The 22,072-nt window shown below is 38.5% G+C and overlaps 1 protein-coding gene across 1 annotated transcript; it reads right to left on the bottom strand.

The window, feature by feature from the left end:
- Window positions 1-1,868: 1,868 nt before the first annotated feature.
- On the bottom strand, window positions 1,869-19,111 carry LOC118348637 (the record flags this gene model as incomplete). The annotated part of the gene is made up of 6 exons (XM_035690696.1): window positions 1,869-1,934; window positions 14,783-15,117; window positions 15,256-16,036; window positions 16,166-16,801; window positions 17,249-17,497; window positions 17,999-19,111. Coding segments are annotated over 6 exons (3,180 nt in total), but the record flags the coding sequence as incomplete, so codon positions are not given.
- Between the last annotated feature and the right edge of the window lie 2,961 nt (window positions 19,112-22,072).

Genomic DNA, 22,072 nt, shown 5'->3' with positions numbered 1-22,072 from the left:
GCTATCCAAACGCCTAAACAGTCACCGTATGCGGTTTAGCCACCACGTACGACCCTTCCGACGTCTTCGACCGTGATGGTCAACAAGCAACGCACGGGTTATCCCGTCGATGGTGTAACTCTCTATCCCTCGTATTTATGTTAGATATTGATTAGTTGACTAGGTTGTGGACTGTGCTGTTGGTATTGTGGAGTTGTGGTATTGTGATGTGGTGCTGTGTAATGAAGTGTTGGGCTTGTCTGTGTTGTATGGAGGTGTATTGTGTCGTGTAGTGTACTGTGAAGTGTTGGGCGTAATTGGGAAGTGTGCTGTGAAGGGTTGCGGACTGTGCCGTGTAGTGTGGTTGTGGAGTATGCGTTGTATTGGTGACGTGATATGAACCCGTGGGAATGAATTCCCTTGAACCCACAATCAATTTGAAAACTCCCCAAGAAAGCCAAAATCAAGTCAAGGATGGAGAATCTAGATCCGATGAGAACTCGTTTCAAGAACCTAGATTATATTAAAATCTAGACCCGTTGAAGAACCCGTCTCAAGAACCCAGATTACAAAGGAGGAACGCCACAAAGGTTGTGATTTACATTTGATAAGTTCAAGAGTTCAATCAAGAACAAGAGGAGAAAACTCAACTCACAAATAAAATTCAATATTGTCTAGGTCTCAAATGAGGCTACAAAGAGTTTTTAAAGCCAAACCTAATCAAAACCCTAGCCAAAACCATTTTACCCAAAATTACCCTTGATGAACAGTAGAAGCTACAGTACGCGCGGCTACAGTAACCCCAACAGTAAATTGATGAAACCCTAGTTCCTAAAATGTAATTTTCCAAATAAGCCCTTGGCCAAAATACAAGGCCTTCCCAAAAACATAGTTCAAAAGAAATAAGACATGTGAGTCAAGCATCTTCAAGCCCACTTATTCTAAACTAATAAAATAAATCATTTAACCAAATTAGAAGCCTCCAATAACAATAGGCCGTATCTTTAAGTCATGTCTTCCACAGCTTGAATAAAGTGGATCAAAACTGGTTCTTCTTCTTTCAGACCCATCTTCAATGTTGGGCTCTTGCTGGCTTCATCCCAGGTGGATTGCACCAATCCTTGCATTGCTTCCTTGATCTTCTTGGCCCTTGATCTTGTAATTGGCCCATCTGGAACTTGCAAAGGATCTTTAAGAGTAGGCCCACCTTGGTTCCTATCATTGATCTTCTTGGCCCTTGATCTTGTAATTGGCCCATCTGGAACTTGCAAAGGATCTTTAAGAGTAGGCCCACCTTGGTTCCTATCATGACGTGTAGATGGAATGGGAATAGTACACGCTGGGTGTACATTGTGTGTGGCGTAATGTGAGAGAATGAGAGTATATGTAAAATATACCCTCTTGGCATAGTGTGGAACGGGAAGAGTACATGCTGAGTGTACTCTGTGTGGGGGTATGGAATGTGAAAGGAGTACACGTGGAGTGTACTCCATGTGATGGATTGATGCACCATATGGCATGTATGCTATAATGGTGATGTGGTGTAATGCATGTGAAGGGAGTACACAAGGAGTGTACTCCATGTGGTATAGTGACGCACCATATAGCGGGTATGCCATAATGGTGATGTGGCGTAATGCATGTGAATGGAGTACACGTGGAGTGTACTCCATGTGGTGGAGTGATGTAGCTTGGAAGTGATTGTAAGTTATGTGACGTGAAGGGATGTGTAGTTATGAATGGAGGTATGTCCTGTAAAGTGCTAGGATAAGCTAAGTAGTTGGATTGGTTGTATAAAGTGTCATGTTGTATGGGTTTGAGTTGGAAGTTATTATCGGAGTATGGAGCTTGTGTTACACAAGTGGGCGTTAGTGGATTATATGTTAATCTTAGGTGATAATAGGGGTAGGGTATATGTGTAAAGCAGATTTACCACATGTAATGGATAATCTATCCTAACCATGAGCACACGATGTTTAAGTCTCAATGTTGGCTTAAAGTTGTGTATTGTGTTTGGTTAATATTATGGTGAAGTGTTGGTTAGGTTATATATGAATGAAGGAAGGGATGTATGTATTGACGAGATTTGGATTGTATAACTTGGTTGGTCCAAGTTACGCACCGGGATTGATGGTTTGGTAGGAAGAGCATGAAGAAAGTGATTGTGTATCTTAGCCTTTAAAGTGAATCAGTGAGGTTCACTTTGAAAGATATGAACGTGAAGTAGGAGGCTTTGTGTTTGAAAGGTGACCTTAAGTGAGTCACTGATATGAACCCGCGGGAAAGGAATTCCTTGAACCCACAGTCAATTTGAAAACTCCCCAAGAAAGCCAAAATCAAGTCAATGGATGGAGAACCTAGACCCGATGAGAACTCGTTTCAAGAACCTAGATTATATTAAAATCTAGACTCATTGAAGAACTCGTCTCAAGAACCCAAATTACAAAGGAGGAACTGATGGGAACCAAGATGTGTCTAGTCTTAAAGATCATTTGCAACTTCCAGATGGGCCAAGAAGATCAATGAGAAAATGCAAGGATTGATGTAATCCATTTGGGACAAGTTTAGCAAGAGCCCAACATTCAAGATGGGGCTTGAAGGATGAAGATCCAATTTTAATTCATTTGATCAGCTACGGAAGAGGGCAACGACAAGACTTAAAGGCTTTGGACTCTTGAAGGGTTTCAACTTATTTAATTCATTTAAAGAACTTATTTTATTAGTTTAGAATAATTGAGTTTATTATGAGAAGGACTTAAGGGAGCCTATGCAAGGGCATGTTGGGAAAGTTATTATTTTATTGAACTAGGGTTAGGGTTACTGTAGCCGAGTACTGTAGCACGGCACTGTAGCCGCGGCACTGTTCATCCAGGGGCACTTTTGGAAGATGGGGGTTTATTTTGGCTAGGGTTTCATTAGGTTTTGCTTTAAATACTCTATGTAGCCTCATTCTAATCAGATTATGAAGTTTATGAAATTTGATGAATTTATTCATTGTGAGTTGAGTTTTACTCCTCTTGTTCTTAATTGAACTTTTGAACTTATCAAAGGTAAATCACAACCTTTGTGGCGTTCCTCCTTTGTAATCTGGGTTCTTGAGACGGGTTCTTCAACGGGTCTAGATTTTAATATAATCTAGGTTCTTGAAACGAGTTCTCATCGGGTCTTGATTCTCCATCCTTGACTTGATTTTGGCTTTCTTGGGGAGTTTTCAAATTGATTGTGGGTTCAAGGGATTCATTCCCGCGGGTTCATATCATTTGGTATTCAGAGCAAGGTTTCCAATCAGGTCTGATTCTATCTTTTAATTTTAGTATCCTTAAATTTAATTCTAGGGCTTCATTGTTCTAGGGTTGCCAAAAAAAAAAAAAAATTGAAATAAAAAGTAGGCTGCCGAAATTCTTAAGGTTTTGGGTTTGGCTGAAATTTGCATCACCTAGGGTTTCAAAATTCTAGGGTTTCCTGCATCTCTAAGTTTTTCAATTGCTTGGAGTGTCGTTCCATTGATTCTTTTCTATTTCATTGTCCATGTTTGTGTGTTTGAATTCAATTGGTTGGTTTTCACAATTGAATATTGCTGTTTGTGGATGAATTAGAGAAAAGAAAAGAAAAGAAAAGAAAAGAAAGGAAAGGAAAAGAAAAGAAAAGAAAAGAAAGGATTCCAAAAAAAAAAAAAAAAAAAAAAAGAAGTTGAAGAGAAGAGAAGGTAGCATATTCAAAGTTGCTACATAGTTACAACAATGAGAAAGAAAGAAATTTGTTGATTGAACCTTATCATCAAAGGGGCTGCTGCATACATCACTCAAGTTGGTATCTTGTCTTATTGCTACTCTTTCATTCGTATAACTTCATTGATTCTCGTGTCATTTTTATTCCTTCATGTTTCTCTTGTTCTTGTTTCCTGAATCTAATTACTAGTTGGGATAAAATAAGGTTGTCTTGTCTTGATTGAGTTCATTTAGTTCTGAAAGAACTTGAGTGGAAAAACTATTGAGGTAAAAGGCAAGAGAGTGTGAGACTATTATCGGGAAAAAGCCATTAAGAGTGAAACACGAGTAGAGTGTCATTATTCGAGTTGAAACACGTAAGGGAGTGTGTGAGGTTTTCTTTTTTACCACTAACATTCTTCTGTGCAGGACCTTGTAATGTCTCATCGGAGTAGCACATCACCAAGGGGGCGAGTAGATAACTCATCCTTTGTGTTGCATGCCATGCAACATGAGTTTGAGCAGTTGAACTTGGTGTTAGGTGAAGTGAGGAATAGCATGGATAATCAAGAAGCAATGGTTAGAAATCTGCAAGCAGAGAAAGATAGGAGGCGACATGAGCCTAATATTAAGAATGGGTATGAGAATGGAGAGTATGGTGAGGATGAGGAAGTGCTAACATCTGAAGTTGGATTGGGTAGACATAGAAGAGTTAGGCATGGAAGAGGCCTTAGGGCAAACTCAGGGGGTCGAGATAGAGTAGATAAGAACCTTGGAAGCATCAAAATGAAAATATCATCATTCCAAGGTAGAATTGACCCTGAAGTTTATTTAGAGTGGGAGAAAAGAATAGAGTTGGTATTTGATTGTCATAATTATTCTGAGGAGAAAAAGATGAAGTTGGCTGTAATTGAGTTCACTGATTATGCGATTATTTGGTGGGATCAATTAGTATCCAATTGGAGGAGGAATTTTGAGAGGCCTGTAGAAACATGGAGAGAGTTGAAAGCTATCATGAGGGGAGATTTGTACCTAGCCACTACTATAGAGACCTCTACCAAAAATTACAAAATCTTATACAGGGGTCTAGGAGTGTAGAGGACTACCATAAGGAGATGGAGGTGGCTATGATTCGGGCTAATGTAGTGGAGGATCGGGAGGCCATAATGAAAAGATTTTTGAGGGGGTTGAATAGGGAGATAGCCAATGTAGTTGAGTTGCAACATTATGAGGAGGTAGAGGACATGGTGCACATGGCTATGAAGGTGGAGAGACGGCTTTTTGGAAAGGGTACATCAAGGTATACTTCGGTTTCTAGTACTTCTTGGAAACCAAAGTGGGACAAAAATGATCAAGTTGTAGCAAAGGAGAAGACCGAACCACCAAAGGGAAAAGATTTGGGTGAGGCTGAAACCTCAAGAAAAAGTGAGAATGAGCTTAATAGTAAGAGTGAAGGTGACAGTGAAAGTGAGATTGTGCTGAAAAGAAAGAGTGAAGGTGAGATTGAGAAGAAAAGAAACAGTGAGACCGAAATGGAGAAAGACAGAAAAATGAGAGAGAAAAAAGAAGAGGGTGAGACTAAAACCTTAAGCAAAAGAGAGAATGAGTTGAAAAGTAATTATGAAAAAGAGAGTGAAAAAGAAAAAGAGAGTGGAAAGAAAAGAGAGTGTGAAGAAAGTGAGAGAAAAACAAAGAGAAAAGTGAGTTTTTGTGCTAAGGCGAGTCTTAATCCTAACGGACTTGACGTATGTTTGCCTAGTATTGTTGTCTCTTTGTTGCAGGGATATGAGGTCATGTTTCCTAGTGGTGTCTTTTGTGGATTGCCACCTTTTAGGGAGATAGAGCACTACATTGATTTTATGCCAGGTGCGACAATTCTTAATCGACCTTTCTTGGAAAAACAAGAGTCATTGACACACTTAAAGAGACAAGGTAAGTTGTTGACTAGAATGCATACTAAGCGGGAGGATTGTATTGGGACTTTTCCTCATGTATTCAAATACACACAAGGTATGAAAAATTTTGTGGTTGATGCTTTAGCAAGAAGGTATGTCCTTGTCTTCATTTTAGATGCGAAATTGTTGAGATTTGAATATGATAAGGAATTGCATGCTAATAATGATGACTTTGCTAGTGTGTATGGAACATGTGAGAATGCATCTTTTGGTAAGTTCTATAAACTAGATTGGTACTTGTTTAGAATGAATAGATTTTGTGTGCCTACTAGTTTTATGCGTAAGTTGCTTGTGTGTGATGGACATGCTGGTTTGTTGGGTTACCATGGTGTAAGAAAAACTTTTGTTGTGTTGCATGACTGTTTGTGGGAATACCATTTGCCATTCAAAGACTTGTTGCACGAACGTTTGTGGAAGTATCATTTGTCATTCATTGATGTATTGCATGAACATTTGTGGGAGTATCATTTGACATACATTGACGTGTTGCATGAACGTTTGCGGGAGTATCATTTGCTTTTCATTGAGTTTGCATATAATTGGAGTGGTCATTCTCGTGAAAATAAGATTTCAGACATGTTGCATAAACGTTTATGGGAGTATCATTTGTCATTCATTGACTTGTTGCATGAACGTTTGCGGGAGTATCATTTGCCATTCATTGACTTGTTGCATGAATGTTTGCGGGAGTATCATTTGCCATTCATTGAGCATGCATATTGGAGTGGTCATTTTGGTTCGAGGAAAACTTTAGATGTACTTCATGAACATTTGTGGGAGTATTGTTTGCCATTCATTGAGTTTACATATAATTGGAGTGTTCATGCTACTACTAAATTTTCACCAATTGAAATTGTTTGTTTACTTAATCAATTTCCTCCTTCAGATTTAAAGTCTTTACTAGTTGATGACATGAGTAGCTTGGATGGACTATTCCAAATTCTTAAACAAATTAATGAAAATGCATATGTAATGGATCTTCCAGGTAAGTATCATGTTTCTACTATGATATGAACCCGCGGGAATGAAATCCCTTGAACCCACAGTCAATTTGAAAACTTCCCAAGAAAGCCAAAATCAAGTCTATGGATGGAGAATCTAGACCCGATGAGACCTCGTTTCAAGAACCTAGATTATATTAAAATCTAGACCCATTGAAGAACCCGTCTCAAGAACCCAAATTACAAAGGAGGAACGCCACAAAGGTTGTGATTTACCTTTGATAAGTTCAAAAGTTCAATTAAGAACAATAGGAGTAAAACTCAACTCACAATGAATAAATTCATCAAATTTCATAAACTTCATCAACTGATTAGAATGAGGCTACATAGAGTATTTAAAGCAAAACCTAATGAAACCCTAGATAAAATAAAACTCCATCTTCCAAAAATACCCCTGAGTGAACAGTACCGCGGCTACAGTAACCGGCTACAGTAACCCTAACCCTAGTTCAATAAAATAATAATTTTCCCAACATACCCTTACATAGGCATAAACCCAATTATTCTAAGCAAATAAAATAGGTCATTGAAATTAATTAAATAAGTTGAAAGCCTTCAAGTGTCCAAAGCCTATAAGTCATGTTGTTGCCCTTTCCATAGCTTATGAAATGAATCAAAGCATAATCTTTATCGTTTAAGCCCTTGAACTTGTATTTGGCTCATCTGGAACTTGCAACATATCTTTAAGACTAGACCCACCTTGGTTCCCATCATTCCCCCTCTCCTCAAAAGGATTCGACCTCGAATCTCCACCTGGATCAAAGGGAAAAATGTTAGTAACATTATCATTGATTTCATATGCATTGTCATTAATTTGTTCAAGAATTTGAGAACATCCATCCAAACTACTCCTGTTGTCAACAGATAAAGACATTAAATCTAAAGGGGTAAATAGATTAAGTCTATAAACAATTTCAAAAGGAGAATATAAAGTGGTAGTATGCATGGTCCTGTTATATGCAAACTCTATAAATCCATCCATAACCATAAAAATAGAATTTCTACTCCTTTCTTTCCTAGGCAGCCCCAAAACAAAGTCCATAGATATATGTCTACACATGACTCACTAGGAATAAGTAAGGGCGTATGCAACCCATGTGGGAAAAGTATAAATTTGGCCTTTCTGCATGTAATGCACCTGCCACAAATACAATTGACATCTCTCTTCATCTTAGACCAACATAGATGTTCATACAAAATGTCTAATATTTTCTTGACACCAGAATGACTACTCCAAATATATGCAAACTCAATGAAGGGCAAATGATAGTCCCACAAACGTTCATGCAACACATCAATGAATGGCAATTGATACTTCCACAAATGTTCATGCAACACGTCATTGAAAGGCAAATGATATTCCCACAAACGTTCATGCAACACAACAAAAGTCTTCCTTACACCATGGTTACCCAACAAACCACCATGTCCATCGCACACAAGCAACTTACATATAAAACTAGTAGGTACATAAAATCTATTCTTTATAAACAAGTACCAATCTAGTTTATAGAACTTACCAAACGATGCTTTCTCACATGTTCCATATACAATAGCAAAGTCATCATCATTAGCATGCAATTCCTTATCATATTCAAGTTTCAACAATTTTGCATCTAAAATGAAGATAAGTACATACCTTCTTGCTAAAGCATCAACCACAAAAGTTTCCATACCTTGTGTGTATTTGAATACATGAGCAAAAGTCTCAATAGAATCCTCCTGCTTAGCACGCATTATGGTCAACAACTTACCTTCTCCCTTTAAGTGTGTCAATGACTCATGTTCTTCCAAGAAAGGTCGGTTAGGAATTGTTGCACCTGGCACAAAATCAATGTAGTGCTCTATCTCCCTAATGGGTGGCAATCCACTAAATACACCACTTGGAAACACGACCTCATATCCCTGCAACAAAGAGACAACAATACTAGGCAAACATACGTCAAGTTCGTTAGGATTAAGACTTGCCTTAGCATAAAAACTCACTTTTCTCTTTGTTTTTCTCTCACTTTCTTCACACTCTCTTTTCTTTCCACTCTCTTTTTCTTTTTCACTCTCTTTTTCCCTTTCACACTCTTTTTTCTTTTCACTCTCTTTTTTTCTGTCACTCTCTTTTTCTTCATCTTTTTTTGTACTCTCGACCTCATAATTATTTTTCAACTCATTCTCTCTTTTGCTTGAGGTCTTAGTCTCACCCTCTTCTTTTTTCTCTCTCATTTTTCTCTCTTTCTCCATTTCGGTCTCACTATTTCTTTTCTTCTCAATCTCACATTCACTCTTGCTTTTCAGCTCAATCTCACTTTCACTTTCACTCTCACATTCACTCTTGCTTTTCAGCTCATTCTCACTTTCACTCTTCCTTGTTTGCTCAATCTCCTTTTCACTTTTTCTTTTTTAATCACTCTCACTTTTACTCTTTCTGTTTTGAGCAACCTTACATTTCAGCTTCAATTGATCCCCATGGACCTGTTTTGGAGTTAAAGGAGCAAGTTTGATTGTTTTTCCATCTTTTTCAAAACTGTACATATTCCTTAACCCATCATGGATCACCTTCCTATCATACTGCCATGGCTTTCCTAACAAAATATGACTAGCATGCATAGGCACTACATCACAAAGCACCATATCTTGGTATTTCCCAATTGAAAAAGAAACTAGCACTTGCTTATTTACCCTAACCTCCCCACAATCACTCAACCAGTGCAACATGTATGGTCTATGGTGTTTCAAGGTACGTAAATTCAATTTCTCAACTAAAGTAGTGCTAGCTAAATTAATACAACTCCTCAAATCAATGATCATACAACATACCTTGTTGTTGATGTGGCATCTAGTATGAAAAATATTCTCACTCTTCTGCTCTATATCATTCATCTTAATTTTTGTATTGAGTGCATGCCTAGTAACAAGAGAATCACCATACTCTTCATTCTCATACCTATTTTCAACACTAAACTCGGGACGCCTCCTATCTCTCCTGCCATGAAGATTTCTAATTACCACATCTTGATGATCCATCCTATCCCTCACTTCACCCAACACTAAGTTCAACTTCTCAAACTGTTGTTGCATGACTTGCAACACAAAGGATGTGTTATCTACCATCTCCTTTGGTGATGAGTCACTCCTATGAGACATCATAATGTGCTGCACAAAAAGAATGTTAGTGAAAAACCTCACACACTCCCTTACGTGTTTACACTCAAATAATGACACTCCACTCGTGTGTAACTCTGAATTGGCTTTTTACTCGATAATAATCTCACACTCTCTTGCCTTTTACCTCAAGAGTTTTCCCACTCAAGTTCATTAAGAACTAGTTGAACTAAATCAAGACAATACAACCTTGTATTATCCCAACTAGTAATTAGATCCAGGAAACAAGAACAAGAGAAACATGAAGGAATAAAAATGACACGAGAATCAATGAAGTTATACGAATGAAAGAGTAAGAATAAGACAAGATACCAACTTGAGTGATGTATGCAGCAGCCCCTTTGATCATAAGGTTTAAATCAACAAATTTCTTTCTTTCCCTTTGTTGTAACTATGTAGCAACTTTGAATATGCTACCTTCTCTTTTCTTCATCTTCTTCTTCTTTTTTTTTTTTTTGGAATTTTCTTTTCTTTTCTTTTCTTTTCTTTTCCTTTCCTTTCTTTTCTTTTCTTTTCTTTTCCTTTCCTTTCTTTTCTTTTCTTTTCTTTTCTTCTTTCTTTCTTTTCTTTTCTCTAATTCATCCACAAACAACAATATTCAATTGTGAAAACCAACCAATTGAATTCAAACACACAAACATGGACAATGAAATAGAAGAGAATCAATGGAACGACACTCCAAGCAATTGACAAACTTAGAGATGCAGGAAACCCTAGAATTTTGAAACCCTAGGTGATGCAAATTTCAGCCAAACCCAAAACCTTAAAAATTTCGCCAGCCTACTTTTTATTTCAAATTTTTTTTTTTTTGGCAACCCTAGAACAATGAAGCCCTAGAATTAAATTTAAGGATACTAAAATTAAAAGATAGAATCAGACCTGATTGGAAACCTTGCTCTGAATATCAAATGATATGAACCCGCGGGAATGAAATCCCTTGAACCCACAGTCAATTTGAAAACTTCCCAAGAAAGCCAAAATCAAGTCTATGGATGGAGAATCTAGACCCGATGAGAACTCATTTCAAGAACCTAGATTATATTAAAATCTAGACCCATTGAAAAACCCGTCTCAAGAACTCAAATTACAAAGGAGGAACGCCACAAAGGTTGTGATTTACCTTTGATAAGTTCAAAAGTTCAATTAAGAACAAGAGGAGTAAAACTCAACTCACAATGAATAAATTCATCAAATTTCATAAACTTCATCAACTGATTAGAATGAGGCTACATAGAGTATTTAAAGGAAAACCTAATGAAACCCTAGATAAAATAAAACTCCATCTTCCAAAAATACCCCTGAGTGAACAGTACCGCGGCTACAGTAACTCGGCTACAGTAACCCTAACCCTAGTTCAATAAAATAATAATTTTCCCAACATACCCTTACATAGGCATAAACCCAATTATTCTAAGCAAATAAAATAGGTCATTGAAATTAATTAAATAAGTTGAAAGCCTTCAAGTGTCCAAAGCCTATAAGTCATGTTGTTGCCCTTTCCATAGCTTATGAAATGAATCAAAGCATAATCTTTATCGTTTAAGCCCTTGAACTTGTATTTGGCTCATCTGGAACTTGCAACATATCTTTAAGACTAGGCCCACCTTGGTTCCCATCAATGTCCATCACACACAAGCAACTTACGCATAAAACTAGTAGGCACACAAAATCTATTCATTCTAAACAAGTACCAATCTAGTTTATAGAACTTACCAAAAGATGCATTCTCACATGTTCCATACACACTAGCAAAGTCATCATTATTAGCTTGCAATTCCTTATCATATTCAAATCTCAACAATTTCGCGTCTAAAATGAAGACAAGGACATACCTTCTTGCTAAAGCATCAACCACAAAATTTTTCATACCTTGTGTGTATTTGAATACATGAGGAAAAGTCTCAATACAATCCTCCCGCTTAGTATACATTCTAGTCAACAACTTACTTTGTCCCTTTAAGTGTGTCAATGACTCTTGTTTTTTCAAGAAAGGTCGATTAAGAATTGTCGCACCTGGCATAAGATTAATGTAGTGCTCTATCTCCCTAATAGGTGGCAATCCACAAAAGACACCACTAGGAAACATGACCTCATATCCCTGCAACAAAGAGACAACAATACTAGGCAAACATACGTCAAGTCCGTTAGGATTAAGAATCGCCTTAGCACAAAAACTCACTTTTCTCTTTGTTTTTCTCTCACTTTCTTCACATTCTCTTTTCTTTCCACTCTGTTTTTCTTTTTCACTCTCTTTTTCACAATTACTTTTCAACTCATTCTCTCTTTTGCTTAAGGTTTTAGTCTCACCCTCTTCTTTTTTCTCTCTCATTTTTCTGTCTTTCTCCATTTCGGTCTCACTGTTTCTTTTCTTCTCAATCTCACCTTCACTCTTTCTTTTCAGCACATTCTCACTTTCACAGTCACCTTCACTCTTACTATTAAGCTCATTCTCACTTTTTCTTGAGGTTTCAGCCTCACCCAAATCTTTTCCCTTTGGTGGTTCGGTCTTCTCCTTTGCTACAACTTGATCATTTTTGTCCCACTTTGGTTTCCAAGAAGTACTAGAAACCGAAGTATACCTTGATGTACCCTTTCCTTTTAGCCGTCTCTCCACCTTCATAGCCATGTGCACCATGTCCTCTACCTCCTCATAATGTTGCAACTCAACTACATTGGCTATCTCCCTATTCAACCCCCTCAAAAATCTTTTCATTATGGCCTCCCGATCCTCCACTACATTAGCCCGAATCATAGTCACCTCCATCTCCTTATGGTAGTCCTCTACACTCCTAGACCCCTGTATAAGATTTTGTAATTTTTGGTAGAGGTCTCCATAGTAGTGGCTAGGTACAAATCTCCGCCTCATGATAGCTTTCAACTCTCTCCATGTTTCTACAGGCCTCTCAAAATTCCTCCTCCTATTGGATACTAATTGATCCCACCAAATAATCGCATAATCAGTGAACTCAATTACAGCCAACTTCATCTTTTTCTCCTCAGAATAATTATGACAATCAAACACCAACTCTATTCTTTTCTCCCACTCTAAATAAACTTCAGGGTCAGTTCTACCTTGGAATGATGGTATTTTCATTTTGATGCTTCTAAGGTTCTTATCTACTCTATCTCGACCCCCTGAGTTTGCCCTAAGGCCTCTTCCATGCCTAACTCTTTTATATCTACCCAATCCAACTTCAGATGTTAGCACTTCCTCATCCTCACCATACTCTCCATTCTCATACCCATTCTTAATATTAGGCTCATGTCGCCTCCAATCTTTCTCTCCTTGCAGATTTCTAACCATTGCTTCTTGATTATCCATGCTATTCCTCACTTCACCTAACACCAAGTTCAACCGCTCAAACTCTTGTTGCATGGCATGCAACACAAAGGATGAGTTATCTGCTCGCCCCCTTGGTGATGAGCTACTCCGATGAGACATTACAAGGTGCTGCACAGAAGAATGTTAGTGGTAAAAAAGAAAACCTCACACACTCCCTTACGTGTTTCAACTCGAATAATGACACTCTACTCGTGTTTCACTCTTAATGGCTTTTTCCCGATAATAGTCTCACACTCTCTTGCCTTTTACCTCAATAGTTTTTCCACTCAAGTTCTTTCAGAACTAAATGAACTCAATCAAGACAAGGCAACCTTGTTTTATCCCAACTAGTAATTAGATTCAGGAAACAAGAACAAGAGAAACATGAAGGAATAAAAATGACACGAGAATCAATGAAGTTATACGAATGAAAGACTAACAATAAGACAATATACCAACTTGAGTGATGTATGCAGCAGCCCCTTTGATCATAAGGTTTAATCAACAAATTTCTTTCTTTCTCTTTGTTGTAACTATGTAGCAACTTTGAATATGCTACCTTCTCTTTTCTTCATCCCCTTCTTTTTTTTTTCGTTTTTTTTTTTTTCGAATTTTTTTTCTTTTCTTTTCCTTTCCTTTCTTTTCTTTTCTTTTCTTTTCCTTTCTTTTTTTTTCTCTAATTCATCCACAAACAGCAATAGTCAGTTGTGAAAACCAACCAATTGAATTCAAACACACAAGCATGGACAATGAAGTAGAAGAGAATCAATGGAACGACACTCCAAGCAATTGACAGACTTAGAGATATAGGAAACCCTAGAATATTGAAACCCTAGGTGATGCAAATTTCAGCCAAATCCAAAATCCTAAGAATTTCGGCAGCCTACTTTTCGTTTCTATTTGTTTTTTTTGGCAAGCCTAGAACAATGAAGCTGATATGAACCCGTGGGAATGAATTCCCTTGAACCCACAATCAATTTGAAAACTCCCCAAGAAAGCCAAAATCAAGTCAAGGATGGAGAATCTAGACCCGATGAGAACTCGTTTCAAGAACCTAGATTATATTAAAATCTAGACCCGTTGAAGAACCCGTCTCAAGAACCCAGATTACAAAGGAGGAACGCCACAAAGGTTGTGATTTACCTTTGATAAGTTCAAGAGTTCAATCAAGAACAAGAGGAGAAAACTCAACTCACAAATAAAATTCAATATTGTCTAACTCTCAAATGAGGCTACAAAGAGTTTTTAAAGCCAAACCTAATCAAAACCCTAGCCAAAATAATGCCCCTTTTACCCAAAATTACCCTTGATGAACAGTACCGGCTACAGTACGCGCGGCTACAGTAACCCCAACAGTAAATTGATGAAACCCTAGTTCCTAAAATGTAATTTTCCAAATAAGCCCTTGGCCAAAATACAAGGCCTTCCCAAAAACATAGTTCAAAAGAAATAAGACATGTGAGCCAAGCATCTTCAAGCCCACTTATTCTAAACTAATAAAATAAATCATTTAACCAAATTGGAAGCCTCCAATAACGATAGGCCGTATGTTTAAGTCATGTCTTCCACAGCTTGAATAAAGTGGATCAAAACTGGTTCTTCTTCTTTCAGACCCATCTTCAGTGTTGGGCTCTTGCTGGCTTCATCCCAGGTGGATTGCACCAATCCTTGCATTGCTTCCTTGATCTTCTTGGCCCTTGATCTTGTAATTGGCCCATCTGGAACTTGCAAAGGATCTTTAAGAGTAGGCCCACCTTGGTTCCTATCATTCCCCCTCTCCTCAAAAGGATTCGACCTCGAATCTTCACCTACATCAAAAGGAGAAAGATCAGAAACATTGAAAGTTGCAGAAACTTTATACTCACCTGGAAGATCGACTTTATATGCATTGTCATTAATTTTCTCAAGAATTTGGAAAGGTCCATCTCCTCGAGGATGCAACTTAGTCCTTCTATGGGCTGGGAATCTTTCTTTGCGCATGTGAACCCAAACCCAATCTCCTGGTTCAAAGATGACACGCCTTCGTCCTTTATTGGCTTGGGAAGCAACCCTTTCATTCTTTTGGGCAATTTGAAGCCGTACCCTCTCATGAAGTGATTTCACCAACTCCGCCTTCTTTTGTCCATCCAAACTACTCCTGTCATCAACAGGTAAAGGCATCAAATCCAAAGGAGTAAGTGGATTAAATCCATAAACAATTTCAAAAGGAGAGTATGAAGTAGTAGTATGCATCGTCCTATTATATGCAAACTCTATAAATGGCAAACAATCCTCCCAAGTTTTTAAATTCTTATGAACAACAGTGCGTAAAAGCTGAGTTAAAGTCCTATTAACTACTTCAGTCTGACCATCAGTCTGTGGATGACAAGTAGTGGAAAATAAGAGCTTAGTACCCAATTTCCCCCACAACACCTTCCAAAAGTAGCTAAGGAATTTAACATCCCTATCAGAAACAATACTCCTAGGTACACCATGGAGTCGCACTATCTCCCTGAAAAACAAGTCAGCTATATTTGTTGCATCATCTGTTTTATGGCATGGAATGAAATGTGCCATCTTACTGAATCTATCAACAACAACAAAAATAGAATCTCTACCCCTTTTGGTCCTAGGCAGCCCCAAAACAAAGTCCATAGATATGTCGACCCATGGCTCACTAGGAACGGGTAAGGGTGTATACAACCCATGTGGCAAAACCTTAGATTTGGCCTTTCTACATGTAATGCATCTTCCACAAATACGGTTAACATCTCTCTTCATCTTAGGCCAAAAGAAATGTTCATGCAAAATGTCTAAAGTTTTCTTGACACCAAAGTGTCCCATTAACCCCCCACCATGTGCCTCACGCACCAATAACTCACGCATAGAACAATTTGGCAGACAAAGTTTGCTTTCTTTAAACAAATAACCATCATGCTTGTAAAACTTACCAAATGCCGCCTTATCACATGCCACATACACATTTGAAAAATCAGCATCATCGGCATACATGTCTTTCACGTATTCAAACCCAAGCATTTTGGCACTCATAGAAGTAAGAAGTACATACCTCCGGGATAGAGCATCAGCAACAATGTTCTCCTTACCTTGCTTGTAACGGATGACATAGGGAAAGGTCTCAATGTATTCCATCCATCTAGCATGCCTTTTATTCAACTTACCTTGACCCTTGAGATGCTTCAATGATTCATGATCGGTGTGGATCACAAATTCCCTTGGCCATAGGTAGTGCTGCCAAGTCTCTAATGCACGAACAAGAGCATAAAGCTCTTTGTCATAAGTAGGGTACTTCAGGGATGCCCCACTTAACTTTTCACTGAAGAAGGCTATGGGCCGCCTATCCTGCATCAAAACGGCTCCAATCCCTATTCCTGAGGCATCACATTCAATCTCAAAAGCTTTGTTAAAATCAGGTAATGCTAACACAGGTGCAGAGCACAACCTTTCTTTAATAGTGGCAAAAGCATTCTCTTGATTAGCCCCCCAATGAAACCCAACATTCTTTTTAATTACCTCAGTGAGTGGTGCAGCAATGGTGCTGAAGTCTTTAACAAAACGCCGATAAAAGCTAGCTAGCCCATGAAAGCTTCTTACCTCAGTGATGCTTTTTGGCGTTGGCCACTCCTTGATGGCCTTGACTTTCTCTTCATCCACCTCAATACCCTTTGTACTAACAACGTAACCAAGAAAAACAACTTTTTCCATGCAAAAGGCACATTTCTTGAAATTAGCATACAACTTTTCACATCTCAACACATCAAACACATATCTCAAATGCTCAATATGTTCATTTAAGTTCTTGCTGTACACTAAGATATCATCAAAGTACACAACCACAAACTTGCCTATGAATGCACGTAGGACATGGTTCATTAATCTCATGAAAGTACTGGGCGCATTTGTAAGTCCAAATGGCATAATCAACCATTCATAAAGCCCATACTTAGTCTTAAAAGCAGTTTTCCATTCATCACCCTCTTTCATTCTAATTTGATGGTACCCACTTTTAAGATCAATTTTACTGAAAATACATGAACCATGCAATTCATCAAGCATATCATCCAATCTAGGAATGGGATGGCGATACTTTACCGTGATATTGTTGACCGCCCTGCAATCAATGCACATCCTCCACGTCCCATCCTTCTTTGGCACTAGTAGCACTGGTACTGCACAAGGGCTCATGCTCTCCCTCACGTACCCCTTGCTCATCAAATCCTCAACTTGCCTCTGAAGCTCCTTTGTCTCCTCTGGATTACTCCTATAGGCTGGTCGGTTTGGAATAGCAGCCCCGGGCACAAAATCAATCTGGTGCTCAATGCCTCTAATGGGTGGCAACTCATTTGGCATCTCCTCCGGGAATACATCCTCAAACTCCTGCAACAAAGAAACAGCCAAACTAGGAAGAGACTGGTTAGTTTCATCAAGAGTAAGATAAGACTCTTTATAGACAAGAAAAATCATAGGGCGATCTGCGAAGAAAGCCCTCTTAACCTCACTCTCTCTTGCATAGAAACTCACTTTTGCCTTTCCTTTTCTCTCAGAAGACTCTCTTTCTTTTTTCTCTCGTGGCTCCACTATTTTTTCTTTACTCTCAGCCACCTCTCTACTTTCTTTCTCACTCTTTCTTTTATGCTCATATTCACTCTCACTCTTTCTTTTTTGCTCAATCTCTTTTTCACTCTTCCTTTTTTGATCACTCTCATTTTCACTCTTTCTCTTCTGATCACTCTCATTTTCACTCTTTCTTTTTTGAGCAACCTCACTTTTCAATTTCAATTGGTCCTCATAGACCTGGCTTGGAGTTAAAGGAGCAAGTTTAATTGTTTTGCCCTCCTTTTCAAAGCTGTACATGTTCTTGAACCCATCATGTGTCACTCTCCTATCATACTGCCACGGCCTCCCCAACAAAATATGGCCCGCATGCATAGGCACAACATCACAAAGCACCTCATCTTGATACTTCCCAATAGAAAAAGTAACTAACACTTGTTTATCCACCCTAACCTCTCCACAATCATTCAACCACTGCAATTTGTATGGTCTAGAGTGTTTTAAGGTTGGTAAATTCAATTTTTCAACCAAAGTAGTGCTAGCCACATTAGTACAACTCCCTCCATCAATGATCATACTACATACCTTATTGTTGACATGGCATCTAGTATGGAAAATGTTCTCTCTCTGTTGCTCTGCATCATCCACCTTAATGTGTGCATTAAGAGCACGCCTGGCAACAAGAGACTCACCTGTCACAGGGTATACCACTCCATCATCATCACTAGCATCATCCAACTCGGGCACCTCATCACTATCATCTTCACTCTCAGTCATCACCTCCCCATTGTCACGCATAATCATCACCCTCCTATTTGGACATTGAGAAGCAATGTGCCCTGAACCCAAACACTTAAAACATTTGATATCTCTATTCCGTGAAGGTTGGGATTCTACCTTGGGTTTGTTGCTAGTTCCCTCATCTTTTCCCTTAGGTGGTTCGGTCTTTCTCTTTGCTTCAGCTGGATCATTCCTATCCCATTTTGATTTCCAAGTAGTGCTAGAAACCGTAGTGTACCTTGCTGTCCCTTTTCTCTTTAATTGCCTCTCCACCTTCATAGCCATGTGCACCATGTCCTCTATCTCCACATAATGCTGCAATTCAATTACATTGGCTATGTCCCTATTCAACCCACTCAAAAATCTAGCCATGGTGGCCTCTCGGTCCTCCTCTACATTAGCCCGAATCATCGCCACCTCCATCTCCTTATGGTAATCCTCCACACTCCTAGACCCCTGTGTAAGATTTTGTAATTTCTGAAAAAGGTCTCTATAGTAATGGCTAGGAACAAATCTCCGCCTCATGAGAGCTTTCAACTCTCCCCATGTCTCTATAGGCCTCTCATAATTCCTTCTCCTATTGGTCACTAATTGATCCCACCAAATAATAGCATAATCAGTGAACTCAATTACCGCCAACTTCACTTTCTTCTCCTCAGAGTAATTATGACAATCAAACACCAACTCTATTTTTTTCTCCCACTCTAGATAAACCTCAGGGTCAGTTCTACCTTGGAAAGATGGTATTTTCATTTTGATGCTACCAAGGTCTCTATCTACACCATCCCGACCCCTTAGATTCCCCTCAAGTCCTCTTTCATGCCTAACTCCTCTATTTCTACCCGACCCAACGTCAGATGCTAAATCTTCCTCTTCCCCACCATCTCCTTCATTCTCATACTGATTTTCGACTCTATGCTCACATCGCCTCCTATCCCTCCTACCTTGTAGATTTCTAATCGCTGCTTCTTGATGATCCATCCTATCCCTCACTTCACCCAACACCAAGTTTAACCGCTCAAACTGTTGTTGCATGGCTTGCAACACAAAGGATGAGTTATCTGCTCTCCCCCTTGGTGATGCGCTACTCCGATGAGACATTATTAGGCGCTACACAAGAGAAAGTTAGTGGCAAAAAAAAAAGTAAACCTCACACACTCCCTCACGTGTTTACACTCGAATAATGACACTCCACTCGTGTTTCACTCTTAATTGGCTTTTTTCGATAATAGTCTCACACTCTCTTTGCCTTTTACCTCAAGAGTTTTCCCACTCAAGTTCTTTAAGAACTAATTGACTCAATCAAGACAAAGCAACCTTGTTTTATCCCAACTAGTAATTAAGTCCAAGAAACAAGAACAAGAGAAACACGGAAGGAATGAAAAAAAAAAATGGCACGTGAATCAAGAAAATTATACGAATGAAACAGTAGCAATAAGACAAGATATCAACTAGAATCACCCCCTTTGATGATAAGGATCAAGGAAAAAAAAAATCTCGAATTTTTTTTTTTTTTTTCACGATTTTTTTTTTTCTTTTCCTTTCTTTTCTTTTCTTTTCTTTTCTTTTCTTTTCCTTTCACCAACTGATTTGATCACAATCAAGAATAAGCAGTTGAGAAAAACCCTAACAATAACTCAAAAACCCTTGGGCAAATGATATACGGCAGCCCCTAGAACAAGAGATTTCAGCCAACACAAACCCTAGAACAATGAATTTCAGCAACCCTACTAACCACCACTATTTTTTTTTTTTTGTAATCAATCCTAGAACAATGACACCCTAGAATTAAATATGCAAGAAATAAAAGATAGAATAAGACCTGATTGGAAACCTTGCTCTGAATACCAAATGATATGAACCCGTGGGAATGAATTCCCTTGAACCCACAATCAATTTGAAAACTCCCCAAGAAAGCCAAAATCAAGTCAAGGATGGAGAATCTAGACCCGATGAGAACTCGTTTCAAGAACCTAGATTATATTAAAATCTAGACCCGTTGAAGAACCCGTCTCAAGAACCCAGATTACAAAGGAGGAACGCCACAAAGGTTGTGATTTACCTTTGATAAGTTCAAGAGTTCAATCAAGAACAAGAGGAGAAAACTCAACTCACAAATAAAATTCAATATTGTCTAACTCTCAAATGAGGCTACAAAGAGTTTTTAAAGCCAAACCTAATCAAAACCCTAGCCAAAATAATGCCCCTTTTACCCAAAATTACCCTTGATGAACAGTACCGGCTACAGTACGCGCGGCTACAGTAACCCCTAACAATAAATTGATGAAACCCTAGTTCCTAAAATGTAATTTCCAAATAAGCCCTTGGCCAAAATACAAGGCCTTCCCAAAAACATAGTTCAAAAGAAATAAGACATGTGAGCCAAGCATCTTCAAGCCCACTTATTCTAAACTAATAAAATAAATCATTTAACCAAATTGGAAGCCTCCAATAACAATAGGCCGTATCTTTAAGTCATGTCTTCCACAGCTTGAATAAAGTGGATCAAAACTGGTTCTTCTTCTTTCAGACCCATCTTCAGTGTTGGGCTCTTGCTGGCTTCATCCCAGGTGGATTGCACCAATCCTTGCATTGCTTCCTTGATCTTCTTGGCCCTTGATCTTGTAATTGGCCCATCTGGAACTTGCAAAGGATCTTTAAGAGTAGGCCCACCTTGGTTCCTATCAGAAGCCCTAGAATTAAATTTGAGGATGCTAGAATTAAAAGATAGAATCAGACCTGATTGGAAACCTGGCTCTAAATACCAAATGATATGAACCCGTGGGAAAAGAATCCCTTGAACCCACAATCAATTTGAAAAACTTTCCAAGAAAGCCAAAATCAAGTCAAGGATGGAGAACCTAGACCCGATGAGAACTCGTTTCAAGAACCTAGATTATATGAAAATCTAGACCCGTTGAAGAACCCGTCTCAAGAACCCAGATTACAAAGGAGGAACGCCACAAAGGTTGTGATTTACCTTTGATAAGTTCAAAAGTTCAATTAAGAACAAGAGGAGTAAAACTCAACTCACAATGAATAAATTCATCAAATTTCATAAACTTCATAATCTGATTAGAATGAGGCTACATAGAATATTTAAAGGAAAACCTAATGAAACCCTAGCCAAAATAAACCCCCCATCTTCCAAAAGGGCCCCTGGATGAACAGTGCTGCGGCTACAGTGCCGTGCTACAGTACTCGGCTACAGTAACCCTAACCCTAGTTCAATAAAATAATACTTTCCCAACATGCCCTTGCATAGGCCCCCTTAAGTGTTTCCCATAATAAACTCAATTATTCTAAACTAATAAAATAAGTTATTTAAATGAATTAAATAAGTTGAAACCCTTCAAGAGCCCAAAGCCTTTAAGTCTTGTCGTTGCCTTCTTCCGTAGCTGATCAAATGAATTAAAACAGGATCCTCATCCTTCAAGCCCCATCTTGAATGTTGGCCTCTTGCTAAACTTATCTCAGGTGGATTGCATCAATCCTTGCATTGTCTCTTTGATCTTCTTGACTCATCTGGAAGTTGCAAATGATCTTTAAGACTAGAGTCATCTTGGTTCCCATCACCTTGTAATGTTTTAAATGAGATGAATGCTTATGTAAAGTATG

This window comes from Juglans regia, chromosome 6 (assembly GCF_001411555.2).
Source record: "Juglans regia cultivar Chandler chromosome 6, Walnut 2.0, whole genome shotgun sequence".
NCBI lineage: Eukaryota > Viridiplantae > Streptophyta > Magnoliopsida > Fagales > Juglandaceae > Juglans > Juglans regia.
The sequence above is the reverse complement of the archived record's forward strand: the minus strand, read 5'-3'. Positions and strand labels throughout refer to the sequence as shown.